Genomic DNA, 20721 nt, shown 5'->3' with positions numbered 1-20721 from the left:
CTGCACCTCCCCACTCATGTTCTCCCCCCCCACCCTCTCTCTCAAAATAAATAAACTTAAAAAAAAAAAAAAAAACCTTTAAAAACACAGCTATCTGAAGGCACTGGAGAGTGACCAAGAGCAGGCAGGAGTGAAAGGGGAAGATAACACTTGAAAAAATGGCTCTTGATAAATTACTCATGTTTTATAGCTTTTTTTTTTATTTAAAAAAAATTTTTTTTTCAACGTTTATTTATTTTTGGGACAGAGAGAGACAGAGCATGAACGGGGGAGGGGCAGAGAGAGAGGGAGACACAGAATCGGAAACAGGCTCCAGGCTCTGAGCCGTCAGCCCAGAGCCCAACGCGGGGCTCGAACTCACAGACCATGAGATCGTGACCTGGCTGAAGTCGGACGCTTAACCGACTGCGCCACCCAGGCGCCCCGATATAGCTTTTTATGTAATGGGAGACCTAGTCAGTTCCACGTGGTAGCTAGATCTCTGGCATGTTGTAGCTAAGAAATCAGAGATGACAGTAGCTATGAAATGTGGGAGGAAATCCCAGAGAGAAGACAACCACAGAGGAGAAGCCTCAAATTCAGTACATAAAATCTGAGAAAATCTCTTACTACTCCCAATACTATACATATGTGGAGCAGACCTCAAGTATCCCAGCAAAGATGACAAGAACTAAACATATTTCTGCTAATGTCCATCACAGGGAAGACCAAGTTGGAATCTGACTTCCATTAAATTAACTGCCTGCTAAAATAGAAAACCAATTCTCTTTAAAGGTGTATGACAGAATTTAGAATCTCTATGTCACTCACAATGTCTAAGGTACATTCCAAAATTACTAGATATGCAAAGAAACAGGAAAACCCATTCTCAAAAGAAAAGAGAATCCACAGAGACGTACTCCCAGGTTATGAAGATATTGGAATTAGTAGACAAGGATTTTTAAAGCAGTTACTATAACTATGCTAAAGGATATAAAAGAAATTTCAGCAGAGAAGGAGAAATTATAAAAAGAAACAATTGGAAATTCTAAACCCAAAGAAAAATTTGAAAAGAAAATTTACTGGATGACCTAACAATAGATTAGAGAAAAAAAATAATAAAAAGTTACCAGTGAACTTAAAGATAGAACAATATAAATTATCCAATTTGAGAAATAGAGAAAAGAACTTTAAGAATGAACAAAGCCTCAAGGTCCAGGGGGATATAATAGCATGTCTAACACATGTGTAATTGAAATCCCAGAAGGAAGGGTGAAGAGAGAATAGGCAAGAAAAGAATTCTGAAAAAATAACAATCCAAATTTGCAAAAACAGACATAAATTTACAAATTCAAAACTCTCTGCCAACTCCAAACAGGATAAATAAAAATAAAACAAAATATAAACCCATGCCAGGGCACATATTGGAAGTGCTAAAATTCAAAGATAAAGAGAAAATCTTGAAAGCAACCAGGGGAAATGGCATATCATACACAGGATAAAACCACACTAATTTTTCATCAAACATAATGTAGGCTCAGAGATAAAAGAATGACATCTTTGTAGTGCCAACAGGAGCAACAACAGTCAAGCTAGAATTCTATATCTGGCAAAAATATTCTTAGACAATGAAGGTTAAGTGAAGACACTTTCAGAAAAACAAAACTTCAAAGACTTAATAGCCAGCAGATTTAAACTATTTGCAATGTTGAAGAAAGTTCTACAGCATAAAAATAAATTCCACAAAAGGTTATTTGGACCTACAGAAAGAGAAAGGAATGAAGACCACTGAAAATGGTAAATGGTAAATATGTGAGTAAGTGTAAAACACACACACACAAACACACACACTCCTTTGAAATTCTTTAAAAGACATAAAACTATTTTCTATAAACTATAAAAACTATAGTGTTATTATAACACTATATTGTGGGGCTTATAACATAAGCATGATGACGATATAGCACAAAAGATGAAGGAGCCAGTAAATGAAACTATGCTGTTGCAATGTTCCAGTGCTTGACATGAAGCAGTACAATATTACCTCTAAGCAGAATGTGAAAAGCTAAAAATATATATGGTGCTCTCTAGAGCAACCACTAAAAATTAACGCAAAGAGATACAATTAAAAAGTCAATAAAAAAATTAAAATGGAAATTGAGGCAGCCATGAAGATACCTGCCTCACCTGGATCTCCCTTCTAGAAGAAACTTGACAGCTGTGAGGAGTGTGGTTAGCTGACAGCATCTAATGGCAGCACCTTAGGGATCCACTGTGAGTGAATCAAAGCTATGTTCTTTGCAGTTAGCCAATAACTGAACATGACAGGGATATGAGCACTTGGCCAATTCTGCCCAGTGCAATATTCATCTATCAGCAATCTTTGATCAAAATCCTCCATCAGGCTGGCAGAAACTTTCTCAAAATCACAGTGCAGTTTAAGGTTCTTTCTACCCTATCCTCCTTTCTTGTCCCCTCCTTTCACAGATGTCAGATACCTGCTCTCTCTCCTCTTTATCTTTTGATGGCATTGCACCCTGCAAATCTCTAGCACTTGTAACTTCACCTTGGCACCTGCTTTCTGAAAAACCAAACAGAATTCTAAAAGATATTCAGTTAATCCAAAATGAGTCAGGAAAGGAAGAGAGAGGAACAAAAAAGTAGATGGGACAAAGAGGAAAAAAAATAGAGAACCTGTAAATCTAAACCCAATCATATAAACAATTATATTAAATGTAAACAGACTAGACACTCTAATTAAAAATGGAAATTGTAGAATGCATAAAAAATTAAAACTCATAAGTATGTTCTCCGTAACCTTTAAATACATGGAACAGATAGTCTGAAAATAAATGCATGGAAAAAGAGAAAGCATAAGAAAGCTGGAGTGACTATATTAATATCATATAAACTAGATTTCAAGGTGAAGAGTATTACTGGACATAAAAAGAGACACTTGATAATGATAAAAAAGGCATCTGAAAGAAGAAAATAGTAAGTGCATATGTGCCTAAAAATAGAGCATTTTGAAACAAAATTGACAGAATTAATGAATAAATAGACAAATCCAAAATCGTAGTTGGAGATTTTAAGACTGTTTTCTTGGTAATTAATAGAACAACAAGACAAAAACAAAACAAAACAAAAAACAGTGAGAACAGGGAAGACTTGAATATCACTATCAACTACACTAACCTAATTGCCATTTACACAACACTGCACCCAACAACTGCAGAATACACATTCTTTTCAAGTGTACATGGTACATTCACCAAGATAGACAATTTGGTGTGCTATAAACAAGTCTCAATAAATTTCAAATGAATGAAATTCTACCAAATATGTTTTCTGACTATAATTAAATTAAACTAAAAATAGTAACAATAAGATATCCAGAAAACCCCAAATATTTAGAAATTGATAACAACTTCAAAGAAGTCAGGGGCGCTTGGGTGGCTCAGTCTGTTTAAGTGTCCAACTTCAGCTCAGGTCATGATCTTGCGGTTTGTGGATTCAAGTGCCATTTCAGGCTCTGTGCGGACAGCTCGGAGCCTGCAGCCTGCTTCTGATTCTGTGTTTCCTTCTCTCTGCCCCTCCCTTGCTCACACTCTGTCTCTCCCTCTCTCAAAAATAAACAAACAGTAAAAAAATTTTTTTGAAAAAGAAAATAAAGAAGAAATCGCAGCAAAGGTATTTTGAAGTAAATAATAATGAGCACACAATATATCAAAATTCGTGTGCCATAGTTCAGTAATTAGAGGGAGATTTATAGCTGTAAATGCTTATAGTAGAAAAGGATAAAGGTAGGGGCTCCTGGGTGGCTTAGTCAATTAAGCACCCAACTCTTGATTTCAGCTCAGGTCATGATCTCACCATCATGAGATCCAGCCCCATGTCTGGCTCCATGTCAGGCTCTGTGCTGGGCAAGAAGCCTGCTTAAGATTCTCTCTCTCCCTCTCCCTCTCCCTCTGTCCCTCCCCTGCTCGCTCTCTCTCTCTCAAAAAAAAAAAAAAAAACCCACACAAAAAAATAAAAAGAAAAGGATGAAGGTATAAAAGCAATGACCCAAGTTTCTGAGAAGGTAGAATAAAAAACAAATCCAAAGGAAATAGAAAAAAGAAAATTGTTTTTTAAAAGAGCATAAATCAATGAAATAGAAAAACAGAAAAGCAATAGAGAAAATAAGAAAACTGAAAGTTGGTTCATTGCAATATCAACAAATTTGACAAATTCCTAGCTAGATTGAAATAAAACTAAAATGAGGGAAAATAAACTACCAATATCAAGAATGAAAAAGATGTCTCTACAGACCCGACTATATTGAGGGATAATAAGTATGATAAACAACTTTGTGCCAGTGAACTTGGAAATTTAGATAAAAGGGACACATTCGAAAAATAGAATTTACCAAAAGCAAAACAAAATGAAATTAAAAGTCTTAACAGCTCAATCCTTATTAAAGTAACTGAATATACTACCAACATCCTTCACATAAAGAAAACTCCAGCACAAATGGTTTCATATTCAAGGAAGAGAGAATGTTAATCTTACACAAACTTTTTTGAGAAAACCGAGCAGGATGGAACCCTGCCCAACTCATTGTATGAGGCCAGCATAATCCTGATACCAAATCTGAAAAAGATACTATAAGAAAAGAAAATTATGGCTCAGTGTCTACAAATATAGACACAAAAATTCTTAGCAAATATTAGCAAATAAAATCGAGTAATATATAAAGATAATCATCCTGTTTTACATCATGACCAAGTAGGGTTTATCTCAGGAATGTAATACAGTTTTAACATTTAAAAACCAATTATTATAATTGATACTATTACCAGAATAAAAGAGAAAAACCATATAGAATGTTAATATACTCAGAAAAGAGTCTGACAAAATTCAATACCAATTCATGATCAAAACTTTCAGCAAACTAAAAACAGAAGGGGGATCTCCTCAATCTGTAGTTATCTTATTTAGTGGTAACATATTGAATGCTTTTCCCCAAGATCAGTAACAAGGAAAGGATGTCCACTCTCACCAATTCTATTCACCCTGGGCTGGAGGTCCTCAACAGTACAAGGCAGGAAAGATAAATAAAAGGCATAAAGGTTAGAAAGAAAAAAATAAGACGCCCACTTTTGTCAGATAACGTAATTGTGTAGATAGAAAAACCACAAAGAAATGAAAATGGGATAATGGTAGCTACCTCATATAGTTGTTAAAAGAATCAAGTGAGTTTCAGTTTGAAATGTGTTTAGAACTGTGCCTGACACACACTATGTAAGCATTAAGCAAAATTTAAAACTACATATACCTAAATATAAAATCAGGAAGGGTTACATATTAGCTTACTGACGATGAGTATTTATTCATCAGAATAGCTAATAGAGAGCTACTTCAAGGAATCAAGTTACCCTCATTCTGGGGCCCAGATTATGAAAAAGTTCAGGGCAAGGAACACCAGAATGGCTAATTCTCACTAACATTCCAAAAACAGAAAGATGAAGTGTGTTATAGTTTGACACTGTCTACAGTGTTACTGCTTTTATGTATGATTTATTATGTCTACATACTCACATAAACAAGTCCAGTTGTTTTTAATGAATACATATCTTGCTGTGATCTGTAAGTACTCTCACAGCAGAGTATCTATGAAAGACGTTTAAGTAAAAAAAAAGAAGTTGGTATAACTGTAGTTACAGTACAATTCAATTTTTAAGGCAAAAAGATATGCATACATGATAATTGCATTGATATGTGCACAGGAAAGTGTCTGAAATATCCAAATGAAAGTGTTAATAGCAGATAGCTCTAGATAATGGGAGTAGAAAGGACTTTCATTTTTGGGGTGCCTGGGTGACTCAGTCATTTAAGCATCCAACTTTTTATATCAGCTCAGGCTGATCTCACAGTTTATGGGATAGAGCCCCACATTGGGCTCTGTTGATAGCATGGAGCCTGCTTAGTATTCTATTCCTCCCCCCCCCCATCTGCCCCTCCCACTTTCTCTCTCTCTCAAAATAAAATAAACATTTAAAAAATATTTTTTAATTAAAAAAAGGACTTTCATTTTTTGCTTAATATCCTTTGCATATAGTTTGAATTAAAAAAAAATGTTTAATGTTTGTTTATTTTTGAAGGAGAGAAACAGAGCGTGAGTAGGGGAGTGAGAGAAAGAGAGGGAGACACAGAATCCAAAGCAGGCTCCAGGCTCTGCGCTGTCAGCACAGAGCCCGACAGACATGGGGCCTGAACTCAAGAGTTGCAAGATCGTGATCTGAGCTGAAGTTGCACAGTCAACAGACTGAGCCACCCAGGCTCCCCTATAGTTTGAATTTTTAATATTTATTGATATTTTTGTAATTTGAAAGGTAAAATAAAATCCCTTACTAATGCAAAAAAAAATCAAAATTTGAAAGTCACAATGTTTAGAGTCCTTCCTTTTATTTTCTAAGTCAAACAAGAGAAAATGAATTCTTTTGTGTTTTTTAAACAAAGGTAGAGTTTTATGTTAGACATCAAGAGCATATTCCAGATATCTGCCTCTCTAAGATCCTTCCCAGTGCCCCCACCTCCCTCTACCCCTAATGGGGAATGGGAGAGTTACAAACCCAGGTCAGATCAGATTCAGCGTATGGTCACAAGAGGCTCATCAGAACTGAGAGCATGATAAGGCAGTGAGCTTGATGTACCTGTGAGCCGGCCTGCTCTTCTCTAATTCATACCTTCTCACTGTACCTCGACTCCAGGAATTAGCTTCCCCAACTCCCACCCCTGCATGTGTGGAGACCATGGGGAGGAATATAGATCAGAGACAATCTATTACCACTGGAAGCACAGACTTTAATTAAAATGACCTTTTAAAATGTCTAATTCATCTACAGACAACCACTTCCCAGGTAAAGAAATGAGTCCATGGAAGTAACTTGCCCAAGGTCACAGGGTTACTACATCATCACGGCAGGATTCTTGAGTGTCAGGACAGCATCTTTTCTGCGACAACAAAGAGAAGGTCTAAAAGTGCATGCCCTACTAATGCTGGACAAGGGGCTGTTCCTTCATGAACAAAGAGAGAAGAGAAGGATCCAGGCTCAACCAGGCTCAGAAAGGAGCAGACTTCCTGCCTTTATCATAGACTTTAAATTGGAGTGCAAACATCAAAAACTGGCTCTGGCATTCATTTACTTTCATTACTAGTGTTTCATAAGATGCATATACGCTTTCTCTACAAATAATCCATTAGTATAAAAAGGAGAATGTTTCCTATTTGAGATATGCCTTGGGGCCACATCATTCAGAGATGCTTTTAGTATATAACTAACACTAATGAAGGGCTCTTGTTAGAATGTTTTCCACATTTTCGTTATAGGCAATAGGAAACCTGGAGATACTTAATGCAATGTGTTCTATTATGCTCTATCAAATTGGGTTTCTTTTTAATAGTGGGAACTATGAATCAGTTTCTAAAGTTTAGGAGGCTTGGGATTGACTTAAAATCAATAAATCAGAAACAGATTCAACCAAGTTATCCTGCAAACTTGTCAAGAACTATGAAGAAATCCCTCATTCCTCCATAATAAAAAAAAGAAAAGCTCCCAAAGAACAGTCAAAATAGCACTCCCAAAGATTATGAGCTAAAACCCATACTTAAAATAACTGATAAGCAAATAAGAAATCATTCTCACTTATTTATCATTTTAAGTTCTCTAAACTCCTCTCTTACAGGTGGTTATTTATTAACACCGATAAATGGTTATAATACCCTCAGAATAAAATTGTTGCCTTTGTGCAACATCACATTTTCCCACTAATAACAGAAAGTCTTTCAACAAATTATTTTAAGTTCTTCAAAGGCATTAGAAATGTTATCTATAGCCACAAGTCTGCAAAGACATATCTTGGGGTTAAGGAGAGGCATGCTTGCATTCATTCTAAGAAGCTAAAGGAGGTTGTGTAAGTGGCAGTCCCTGGCTGGACTGTTCAATTGAATTGAATGCTATTCAATTCATCATATTGCCACGCCTCCCAGACACTTCATTACTAATGATTTTCGAATACTGAAGCTTTTTAAAACTTTGATCTTTTGTGAAAACTCAGTAGGATGATGCACACCTTCCAGCTGAACAAACAGACTAAAGCAGAAAGACCATCGCTTTAGCATTTGCCACAGAGAGGAATCATCTGCCCTGACTTCACCTCACTGTTTCATTAAAGTGGTGTCTTTCAAAATATGCAAATGACAGTAATAATTTGAACAAACAAATGAATTAGGTGAGCCTCTATAGGCAATTTACCCAAGGTAATTAAGAATGCTAAATAAACAAATTATTATTTTAAATGGCAAGAAAGCTTTAATTAAACTTGATTTCTATACTTAAAATGAAATTACTAACTCAACAGAAAGGATCTAGTATAAATTAAAAGCAAAGTGTCAAGAAGGAAAAAAAAGAAAAGAATGTACACTCGACTTTTGATTCACAAGATTAGTACCAGGTGTCACTGTATTTTTGTTGGAGCTGCTCAGAGAGAAGTTATCTCTGTATATGAATTTAGAATAGATAAAATGTATTTGAGGTACCTCAAAATGAGCACATTTTAAATGGTAAAGATGCTAAGCAAAAACGGAATCAACCCAAACCCAAGGTAATTTCTATCCAACTAGCATCTCACTATTTCTCTGCCAGTAAGAAATGGAACCCAGCAGGCTACGGCTCATCCAAGGATGAAGAGACCTTCTGTAAGGGGTGGACGGACATAGTAACCCATAGTAGACCCTCAACAGGAGTATGATGTCCACCATCCATGAAGTACATTTGTATGATGGACCAAACCAATGGGCCCCAACCAGTGACCATAGAAATAAAGGAAAATCTCCAGAATTATCCATAGATGGAAAAGGCTAAAACATGGTCTCATTAAAGTAGATAACACATATGTATTTAGTCCTATAAAATAACATAATCTTAAAAATACTATTATCTATTTTTAAAGCTTCAAGTAACCTTAAGTAATCTCTGAAACTAGACATGTCCATGTCTCTTCCCCTTTTAATGTTTTGTCCCAGTAGTTATAATGAATGGGGCTCTGATTACACCCCAGCCACCAGAATGCAAGCAGTAAAGCCCTCACAGAACCACCTGTTTTCTTCTCCACATGAAGCACCTTGCCTGGTTTAGCCTCCTGGGTCTTCCCTCTTCCACCTTCTGCCCAGTGTCCCACAGGAATACACAGTGTGTGTCCTGTCCCCTTTGCTTCTGGCTTTCTGGTCAGGCAGGATGACCCAGGACAGGAGTCAAAGAGGAAGCTAAGAGCATCATGAGCCGGGTGGTGGCAGAATGGAGCAGGGAGGGGCCTGGAGAAGCCATTGTAAGTCACTACCTTTGGCATCTGGGCCAGGTCACCCAGCCATGCAAGACCATTTTCATATTGTTTCCCTAAATAGTCTGCCTGGAGAGTGACCCTAGGGATACCATTAAAATATCAATGACAGTGATAAGAAGTTGATGTCAAGCCTCTGTTTCAAGGAGCAGAGGGAACATCAGATTACTGTATTTCTTCTTATGTACTTTTGCCTTCATTCTAGAGAGGGAATCATGCAACCCCTGACTCTAACAAGAGAGGGAACAAGTATGTCTAGAAGTCAAGATCTGAAGAGGTCAGTGCCCCTAATTTTTCTATTTGCTCATTCATTCCTTTATTCATTCATCAGTGGGAGTCATTCATTCATCATTCATTTACACATTCAAGGCATACAATGAGACCATTCCATCCCCAAGTTTTATCACATTCCAGAGGTAGAAGAGACATCAGACAGAATTTGCTGGAGACTCAGGATGAAATGGGAGCATCTCAGAGGAGCATTGAGTATTTCAAGAGTGAGAAGTTCAGGGAAGGAAACAGAGAGAAAGCTGCCTGTGACTGAGTATCAGTCCCAATAGAATGTGCCTGCTCCTTCAACCCACCAGAAGGGGAGCTGTGCATGGTGTGAAGAATCTCTGCATTACAGCAGAAATCCCAAGAGTGCTAGAACATATCCTTTGTGTCTAGCAGAGAGCACAGTATGCCGTGAGCACTCAACAAGTATTTGCTAAATAAATGAATGGTCTAAGAATGTGGATCTGCTCCTGGGACTCATGTTGGATGAACCTTAGTGAGTGAGCATATTAGAGGACATCCAACAACATAACCCTCTAGAAGTTGCAGACAAGAAACTTCCTCAAAAATGTTTGCACAGTGTAGTGGAATTGCACAAAGAAAGTATGCCGGGCCCTTAAATGTTTGCAAGTGAGCGCATAGGTAAAATGCGGTACATCGAATCAATGGAATACTGCAATGAAAAAAAGAACTGCTGACATATACTACACTGTGGATGAATTCCAGAAATGTTATATTCTGTGAAAGGAGCCAGAAATGGAGACCACACATCACATGATCACACTGAAATGAAACGTCCAGAAAAGGCAAATTTATAGAGACAGAAGGTAGATCTGTGGTTGCCCGGGGCTGGGGGTGGGATGGGTTTAACTATAAACAGCATGAGGGACATAAGCAGGAGGATGAAACGGTTCTAATACTGGACTCTGGTGATAGTTACACCACCTTGTACAGGTTCCCATTGAATCACACTCTTGAAATGGGTGAATTTTATGATATATAAATGCACTTCACTAAAGTTGTTTTAAAAGTTTTGTGAAGGGAGTCATAAATTATAGGTTTGCCATCATGCTGTTATGAGGAAGCTGCTATGTTGTTGGAAAACACGAAGACAGAAGCCCAGATTTGAAAAGACTCCCATCTCCTAATTCCTAACCTCAGGGCCCTTCCTAAAAAGCCTGCTTAATGGTTGCCAGGGCTGGAGGGAGAGGGGAACGGGGAGTGACTGCTGAATGGGTATGTGGTTTCCTTATGAAGTGATGAAAAAGTTCTGGAATCAAATGGTGGTAATGTTTGCAAAACATTTTGAATGCACTTAACGCCACTGAATTGTACACTTAAAATGACAAAAATGGTAAGTTTTATGTTATGCATTTTACCAAAAGTTGTGGCCACGTCTGAGGAATATTTTCACATTTTCCTCTCATCTGTCAAATCCATTCCCTGGTAGCCACAGAAGGGCCAGCTGCTGTCCCTGGCCATCTCACAGAAGGATGTCTTAGTCCAGGTGACAACACAGCTCTCAGAAATTTGTGTGCTGTACTCTATCACCTTTCCTCTGATTGGCAAACATCAGATATTAATTAAAAAAAAAAAATCTGGGCTTGGTTTGCATTTTAATCCTGAGCACTTGAAACCGGTTGGCATCATTCAAAACAACTCACGCAGGGACGTTCCCTGAACTGTCAAGGCCATTCATTAAGTGTTGCTGCCATGGCTTCCTGCTCCCCGAAAGTGTAGGAGGCAATGACTTCTCCTGTCACAGATTTAGCCATGGCATATTAGGAAACACTTGCTGTTTGTCAAAAATACTTTAGGTCCATAAAGCTCTAAGACTCCCTGTTCCCATATAATCCAAAACTTCTCCAGCCTGGCCTAGAATCACTTCCACGTGATCCTTATTGCAAATGCCCTAGGTCGCGATCATCTACAATAATTCCTAGAGTACTTCTTTTCACCATTATCATTTGTACTAGTTAGTATTCCTATCAGACAATCTTTCTTTGCTTCTTCCCAATAAGAAAACAAGTTGCTTATGAATTAAGTAAATTTCCCAAGGATGCCAATATATTTAGGCCTAGAACCAGTCTGAACATGTTTAGTATTCATATATTTGACTGGTATTGTACATAGACAGTAAGGATTCTCAGCTATAAAATATTTTCTACCTCAAGGATGACATTAAACTGATACTTTCATTTTGAGATTGGCTAAAATATGCTACTGAATGGAGTGTGAAAAAAAAAAAAACCCTCAGGTTTCCATTTGTGAAATAAAATTCAGAGAGCTAGTACTAAATGCCAAATGTCTACAAGAACTCCTCCGAAGAATTACTTCTTTGCTGCCAGCCAAAACTCACAGGGACACACTGTGGCTGAATTTTCTAATTGTGCTTTTTAGATGCTGGATAATTTTCTGACTATTAAAGACAATCATAGCCAAGCCTAACAATAAAAGTAATTGAATCTCATGCTTGAGAGCATACAGCTGATTCACCATGGGGTGTCGGACAGGAAGGAGGCAAATGAGAGGAGGTGAGAAGTCCAGAAGTAATTTTCACTCCATGAAAAGCAGAGACTGCCTTCACAGTAGAAAAGCCTGAGATGGAAGTGTGTCCTTATTCTCCAGGCCCATTCTCCCAGGTGGCACCTGAAAACTATCAACAGGCATTAGAGACTGAACCCCAGCTTCTGCCCCAGGTCTCCTAAGCCCAACCTAGGTCGTTGAGATGAGATTTCCAAGAGAGGACAGGGTGCGGTCATAGCCATTCTGCCCTTGGGAGGCTGTGCCTGCTCCAAGTCTCCCTGGGTGCTGGGCAAGACAGAGCATACAGACTTACTCAGTGGTGTATGCTAACCAAGCATAAAATACAGCCTAACTTGTATGTACAAGAAGAGTTTTTGCCATATATATATATATATATATATATATATATATATATATATCAATTGCATTTAACCTCAAAGATTAAGCTTCTTTTTTATATACTTTTAAAGCTTATATATTTATTTAGAGGGAGAGATCTTACATATATTTTTCAGTTTATTTATTTATTTTTGAGAGAGAGAAAGTACGAGCAAGGGCAGGGCAGAGAGAACAGGAGAGAGAGAATCCCAAGCAAGCTCCACGCTCATAGCACAGATCCCAACACAGGCCTCAAACTCATGAACCATGGTATCACGACCTGAGCCGAAACCAAGAATCAGACATTTAACCAACTGAGCCATCTATTCACCTCAAGCTTCTTCTATATCTAAGGCAAATAACACAAATACTATATGAACCCTGCATTAAGAGCCTTAACAATTTCATGGTAAAAGTACTAGCAGCTGTTCGGATATAAGCTAACCAACCACCTGGTGTCAGAGCAAGATCTATTTCTGTGAATATTAAATGTGCACAGATTTCAAGATTTAGTGGCAGTCACAGAGAAGGCCTTCATAGATTGGCCTTTACAGAGAAGAGATTCTAGTATGGGACACTTGGGTAATTGCTTAATTTTCTCTTCTATAAATGGGGATTCAAATCCACAATCTCAAAATCAAACACAAAGTCAAAATCAAAATGGCTGCAATGATATATATGAATATGAATATTCACAAATGGGATAGAGATTATAAATAACCTCATGTCCTTAAGACTAGATAAGAGTCTGTCTATATTTCTACTTAGCTCTAAAGAGTGACATTACCCCTTATTCTTTTCCTTTACTCTTCTTATCCAATTACTTTGGATCCTGTATTCCCAACCAACATCTCACATACTCACCTCCTTTTTCTGGCCTATATTCACCCTAGGCATGGCCTCATCACAGCATATCTAGACTACCGTGATAAATGCCCAGCTACTGTGCCACCTTCAACCTCCGCCTCATACTATGGAGCATTCTACAGCCAGATCGTTCTTGTTAATTATCACTATGATTACAGGGAAAACTCTAAAGACTTGCCAATATCAGCAGATCCAAGTCCACATTCTTTGGCTTAGATTCCTACCCATTTTCCCCAGGCTCCTATCCACAAATTCTCCAACTGATTTCCCAGCGCCTTTAACTTCACCACCTCTGTAATATCACTGCTATAACTCCATGGCCTGTGTGGCAGACTGTGTTTTGCAGAAAGGTCATAACACTATCTCCTATCCCATATGGTCTTTCTACAATGTGACTTTAATGCGTTAAAGGTTGGACCTATGTTCCCTCTCCTTCAGTCTGAATGCATCCGTAATTATGATCAAAATAAAGTGGCAATGGATGACTTACAGATTTAAGGAGCTTCTGCCTGTTTCTCTTGGGATACTGGTTCTTGTTACCTAGCCTCCTTGCTGGGAGGAAGCTAAGCAGCCATGTGCAAAGGCCACATGTAGTGTTCTGGTCACTAGCTTGAGCTGGGACCAGCTGACAAGGAGCATCAACCAACAGACATGCCAGCAGAGAGGCTTCAGCTGATTCCAGCCCCTAGCTGTCCTCTGAGTTGCCCCCAAATGATCCCAAGTGGAACAGAGATAAGCTGTTCTCTCTCACCCCTACCCCCTGCCATGTCCTATCCAAACTGCAGATTTGTGAGCAAAATAAAAGAGTGTGGTTGTTTTAAATGACTAACTTTAGGATAGTTTGTTATGTAACAATAGATAACTGGACTAGACTAAAATACCGTCCCCCTCTTTTTGGCCTTCTCAAATCCCACCTACCTTCCAAAGCCCAGTATAGTCCCCCACCTCCTTCATGTTGTTAACCTCATCTAAAAGTGATTTTTGTCTCTGTCTCTCTTGCTTACAGCTTGAGTAGCACTCAATAAAGACCCAAGACCATGAGAAAAAAGACCATGCTGTATCTTCTAGGGTACCCATTCCCATCATCTCTCGGAATGTCTTACACATAGCAGATGGTCTATATACACTTGCTGCATAACTAATTTTCTAGCCTCTAGAGTAAAATGCACACAGGAGGCACTTAATAAATGACACACACTATGGCAGGTGATTAATATAAAAAATGATAGGAAGAGAGGGACACCACAAAATTTTAAATGGAGGACTAGGTAGTTATAGGAAATCTAAAATTTCAAGTCATTAAACTGCCTTTATATTGAGTAAAGTAGATGTTTTTTTAAATTAATAGTTTATGTTCAGAAGTGGGTGTGGATGTGCGGGTGTGTGTTCAGCCAACGTGTAGATTTGGATGTCTGCTTTCGGAATTGTTCCCTCGTTAATAATTAAATTCTAAATGGGCATTTTGAGAACTGGTAGTAACTATCCACATTGTATGGTCTTGTAATTACTCAAGTGTAATTAGAGTATAGGAGGGCCCAGAAATAGGCAGAATGTTTCCTGTCAAGTGCCACCTGTACCAGGACTTCTTGAAATGGGGATCATGAATCCTAGATGGTTGTCATTGGATGAGATTCATGAAGTTCATGTCTGAAATTATATACAAAGTTTTATATGTATGCAGTTTTTTGAAGGAGAGGGTCCGTGACTCTCAACAGATCCTCAAAATAGTTTTGGAAACCCAGTTAATCCAATTATCACATGTTCTTGTAACTCCTGTTCAGAGATTTCTGCTAAACAGGCAGAACTGGGCCAGCAATGGGGAAATACCAAGGCTGGTCTGACTCTGCCAACTGCCTTGCATGATGGCCTGGGGAAAATCCTTTAAAACTCTTTGGAGCTCCTTGTGGACCTCTCAACTATAAAAACAGGAGGCTGCACTAGGGATACCCAGGCATCTCAAGATAGTTTCCCTGAGAAACACCCTGAGAAAGCGGAAGGAAAGGTCTACTTCACTTGGTGTTTTTCCATTGGATTTTCTTTGTAATGTTAATTTTGGTTAAATCAACATGTAAGTGTTTACGATTGTTTATTCAGTAAATATAAATTGAGTGCCCACCATTTAACAGTCACTGGCTATGGACTTTCTACTCAATCCTTTAAGACTTGACCATTACTGAGTAGTCCACCCCAACACTGCACATAATGCTAGGAAGCAAAGTGGACAGTAAAAGTATGAAGAGAAAGTCATAGAGGACCAAAGAACAAATGCTTCATCGCTAAGTGGGTAGAATAACTGTTGTGTAGGAGATCAAGTAGAAACATAGTACTCCACTGATACCAGGTTGATTTGGTTAATCTGTCTGGTAGGTGGATGTCCATTTACTCCTTTGTCTTTTAGATTTGCATGCTCAGTTAAAAGAACAGCTTTTTTCCTTAAAGAAAAATCTTTCTGTAAAGACATGTAAATAGCTAGATTCCTGCTCAGAATCTCTGAACGAGCTCTCACGGGAATAAAATCATAAACAAGCAAAAAGCAAGTAAACACAAATGCTTAATGGAAAGGAAGATACACAGGAAGTAATTTAGACCCATGGATAATCTGATCATAAGTCACCTCATGCTCAAAGTTTCAATGGAGGAAGATTTTACACAAGCTTTGAATTACACATGAAACACAAGACAAAGTACGAGAAAGAAAACAGGTATTTAGCACTTAACAGGATAGAAGGTGTGACATAGATCATTTCATCATTCTGTGGACCATTAATTTCCCCCCTAATGTTAGTACTTTTAATTTTTATATTAATCCTCAATCTTTCATATGTATGTGACTTATCTCTTCAATTAGACATATACTTGGGCCCAAGGTACATATATTTTTTGGATGTTATTTGAATGATGATGTGCCCCTGCTAAATATTCAGTAAATATTCTGTGAATAAATGGAAGTTTCTCCTTAAAGCTTAAGATGATAGAAAATACTGACTTTATAAGGAAACTGAATAATTTCTTCTAACTCACCATAATTATTTCCACAATATATTTCTTTCATGAAAAGTAAAAGTATAAATGGAGATCCTCAATTTATCACTGATAATTTGGAGTTGGGGACATGGAGATCTATAGAAGGAGGGGGCTGTTCTCTGTTTGGTACATGGGGATCAGGGGGAGGGTTAGGAGACAATCTTATGTATTGCCTACATTTGGAAACTGGAAAAAATTGTAGTTCTTAAGAAAAAATAAGTTTAGTAAAGAATAACATATGGTACCAGTAAATGGGGTTTGATTTTCTTCAAATATGTGGCTCATGTAATTCTTCCTCCTGACCTCTCCCACGACTGTGTGTTTGGTGTTTTATTGTGAATATCCCATACCATTCCGGCCTTTAGATAAATTTTCACATATGTAAACAAAATGCCTAGTGCAGCAAAAGCATTTGATGTGCACATTATCTTCAAGTTGTATAAAAAATGTATATACAAAGTCCTCTGGATTCATCTCCAGACAAAGAGCACTCCTATAATAAAAATAAAAATTAAAAAAAAACCCACATGTCTATGTGGTAAAAAGAACTAAACGTTCATCACTAGCATGCTTAGAAAGATCTTACATTTATTTAAGATATTCACTTTATACTACACATGAGAGTTCCTTAGACAAAACTAATTTTGGATTCTTCTTTAGTTTTTGTCATAAATCAAATATCCAAAAGCTGACTCACATAATATACCATACTTCATTTTCTCTAAGTCAATCACAACAAAAACAAATTGCAGGGAAAACACAGGTGGGATTACCTTTCACCCAGACTTCCCAGTGCATTTAGAGATTGGACTATTTGATCATCTTAGCATGATGCACCATTAACATGACTCTCCCTGTGAAGTGGGCTGAGACTGAAATGGAGAAGACATTTTTTAGGAGGAGACCTTTCACATCATGATCTATACAGAATAATAAATGTGTCTCAGGTAACTAGAGGGATTACCTTCCAACAGGCCATTTCTTGTAGGAAATGATATGTAATAGCATGAGGGAATATAATAAGAAGAGTAGCTTTCTTGTATAAGAGGATGTTCTTTTCTTATGTATCTCTTGATTTTTCACCTCAGGGTCTCATAAGAAGCATGACCAACACAGGAAGCACTTCATGTTTGTTGAATTTAACTCAATGTTATAGATTCCCTTTCTTCTCAGTGTCAGGGAGAATAGTAAGTACTCTAATTTGGGCTACTGCTCTCCAACGAACATAAGCATTTTTCTCACATATATTCCATTAAAGGAGGTTGAAACTGGGTCTTTTTGCTTGTTTATGTGGTTATTGGCTTGCTTATTTGGCTGGTTGGCTGGTTTGTTTTTGATATTCTTGATCTTAGGACAGTAAGAGAGAGAAACAGCATGGTACAAATCATGATGTCTGGAGTCAGATGAGACTAGTTTAGGTCATCCTAACTCCTTTACTTTATTAGCCATCTAACCTGGGGCAAGTTCGTTAAATCTTTGTTTTCTTACTTATAAAATGGGACAGTAATCTGTACTAGCCAGGGTTGTTAGGTGGATTAGATGAGACAAATGGCTACTAAGCATCATGACAAGCCCACAGTAAGCATTAGGCATCACTGATTTTGTTTATTATTATTACCTCATCAAGTCACAATTAGGATAAAACAAAATAATATATAAGTGCTTCTTGACAGCTAACAAATGCTAATGCCAATGTTCTAGAAGAGCATGATCTAATAGACAGTATGAGCCATCTTCCTTACACACCCCAGGGAGTGTTCTTGAGTGGCTCTCTTGGCCACATGTTACTGTTAGAGCACATACATAGGTCTAGCTCACGCATACCAACACTTCATGAATCTTTCACTCTGAATTAACTCAAAAAATGCTTCCAGTGGCCAAAATTCACAAGAAATAGAACTAAGCATCAGAATGTTCAGGTTTGCAATGAGAATGCTGGTAGACATTATGACTTTGATGTGGCACTTTTGGATGCTGAAAGCACTAAACGACTATAGCCTTGGGAGATGCTGCATGTAGCCATGAGCTATTTCCAGCCCTTCTTGTATTTCCTGGCTTTACCTGGCTGGGATATGTGCAGATTTGTCATTTATACCATTCAAATAATTATGGCCTGACCCATCTCCTGTGTCACATCCTCAAGTCTCCTCACATGACTCATCCTTCAGCTGGAAAGCAGGAAGTGCTCCATTTGGGGGAGGAAGCCAAAGGACACCACACCTCAGGACAATACTGTTCTTACTCAGACAGTGTATTATTCTCATCTACCAGGCAACACCCAAACAGAGCATGTTTAATCACAACAGCAGAAAGGAAGACAAGGGCTGTGAGTTCACACTAGTGTCTCATATCTGAGATACCCCGTGACAAAGAGCTACAACGAAGAAACTATTCCACTGACCCCTTGCCCAGATAACTTCTGGTGGTTCCAAAGCACCGAACCTCCCACCTCAAAGTACAGAGACCTAAGCCTTCTTCAGCTACTTCTGGCATATCTCTTGGAAGTGATACTCACTGGCACAGAACTAAATGTAGGTAGACAGAAGTGGGTGCATTTTACACATATTTACCCAAGCCTACATGTCTATACATGAGAAAGTTTGGGCACCCAAAGGAAGCTACTGTGCAAATTTTTGTTGCCAAGATGTTTGCTATTGATCAATTTGCATTTTTCAAAATAAGCCTGTGTCTACACTGACATGTGACATCTTTAATTGCATGAAGAGTGTATTTCCATTACAATGGGTCAGGAGTTACCTCACCTCCCTTCTATTCAGAAGATCTGGAGTGGCCAGAAATATCACCTTCAATCAAGGATTGGGAGAGTCTGGAAAAGCGATGCTTCATCTCATCTTCTTTTTGCCCTGGACTCACATTCCAATCTGGAAATGGATACTTTAGAGGAATGAAAAACTGGTTAGCCTCAGCTCTTTCATGACTCTAATCTTTCAGGGCCACTGAGAATTTGGCTTCTGAAATGGAAATGGATAACGGTTAAGAAAGTGTATTATCATACAATTGTGTGGAGTTCTGTTTTAGTGTTTTATAATTCCATATTTATTTATCACTAAGGGTAACACATGAGTTTATCATAAAAATAAGAATGTATTCTAATGTTTACATTTATAAAACATATTTGAGTGACTATCAAGTTATATATATATGTGTATATATATATATATATATATTTTATAATGGTTATCATTTAATGAAATTCTTTCACTCAGTATTTACCTGTGTGCTAGACACTCAGACACTCTACAACCATGTAAGCTATATTTTATCTCATTTTATAGATGAGAAAACTAGGGTATAAACCTCTGCTCAATATCATACAGACAGGAAGCAGTAAAATCTCATTTTGACTCAAGTCTATATGATAGCCACGCCATGTGTTTTCCACCCTAGAAATTGCCCCATCTACATATTAATGAACTTGCATATTGTACTATATGTTTACAGCTTGACAAGTAATTGAGAAATAATGTTTTATAAAGATTCTGGATCACTCCAGCCACACATCACTAATCCAGAGGTCCCTTGTACAGATCTCCTAATCAATCTGCACAACTAAGACTTGCAAATAAGTCATCTAAGCCACCAAACCAAAGGTGACATTTATTTTACACATGACACTGCTACAAGCATGAAAGCTCCCTTCTTCAAGGTCTATCTACTCTTGCTTCAGACACCATGCTGAAAGGGTGGCTGTGTCGTTTCCCAACACTTCACAGAGAAAAAGCACCCAGGGAAGGCAATAAAGGGGGGTTTGTATAGACAAGAATACTGATTGCTATGAAGAGTGAAAGCTGGGAATTTGGAGCAAGGGGGAAAACAGAAAAACTATAGAATTCTGTAACACAGTGGTGCCATCTAGAGGAGGGGCAAAAACTACACAGCTTAGAAACCCTTGAGGGCTCCTACAAGCCAACAGAAGTACAGAATAAGATCACGAACTTCTAAAGATGACACAGTCATTATGTCGGAGGAAAAGAAAATGTAATATTTTACCTAAGACAAAATGGGAGAAGTAGAATATAAAGTAATTTATAAAAATTTGTTCCAAAAATATTTTGATGTTTAAAGGAAGAATATTTCCCTTTATTCAAAACCAATCTTTGAACAGGCTTCTCATTTGTTTTTGACAAATAAACACCTTATTTATTTCCAAGGGGATTGCTTGTTTTAAAAGAGGTTTCCAAGCTTTTCTGGAAGAGGAGCTCACTAGCTCTGCTCTGTTGTTTACTAGCACTTTTTTAACACCATTTTAGCTTGCCTCTACAAGTTTTT

At 37.8% G+C, this 20721-nt stretch overlaps 1 protein-coding gene across 9 annotated transcripts in view; it reads right to left on the bottom strand.

Annotated features, from left to right (window-relative positions):
- Positions 1 to 20721, bottom strand: part of RAPGEF4 (Rap guanine nucleotide exchange factor 4) — a 288036-nt gene that overhangs the window by 178736 nt on the left and 88579 nt on the right. The window contains exon 1 of one of the 9 annotated variants that reach the window (XM_040475402.1): positions 9120 to 9225. The exons of the other annotated variants lie outside the window; for them this stretch is intronic. Coding sequence (XP_040331336.1) covers positions 9120 to 9137 — 18 coding nt within the window. The 5' untranslated portion in view covers positions 9138 to 9225. Of the gene's footprint in view, positions 1 to 9119; positions 9226 to 20721 lie in introns of those variants that run through there. 9 annotated transcript variants of the gene reach the window in all.

Source organism: Herpailurus yagouaroundi, unplaced genomic scaffold, assembly GCF_014898765.1.
Source record: "Herpailurus yagouaroundi ecotype Mexico unplaced genomic scaffold, PumYag 140, whole genome shotgun sequence".
Classification (NCBI taxonomy): Eukaryota; Metazoa; Chordata; class Mammalia; order Carnivora; family Felidae; genus Herpailurus; species Herpailurus yagouaroundi.
Note: the sequence above shows the minus strand (reverse complement) of the source record. Positions and strands in the feature narration are given on the sequence as shown.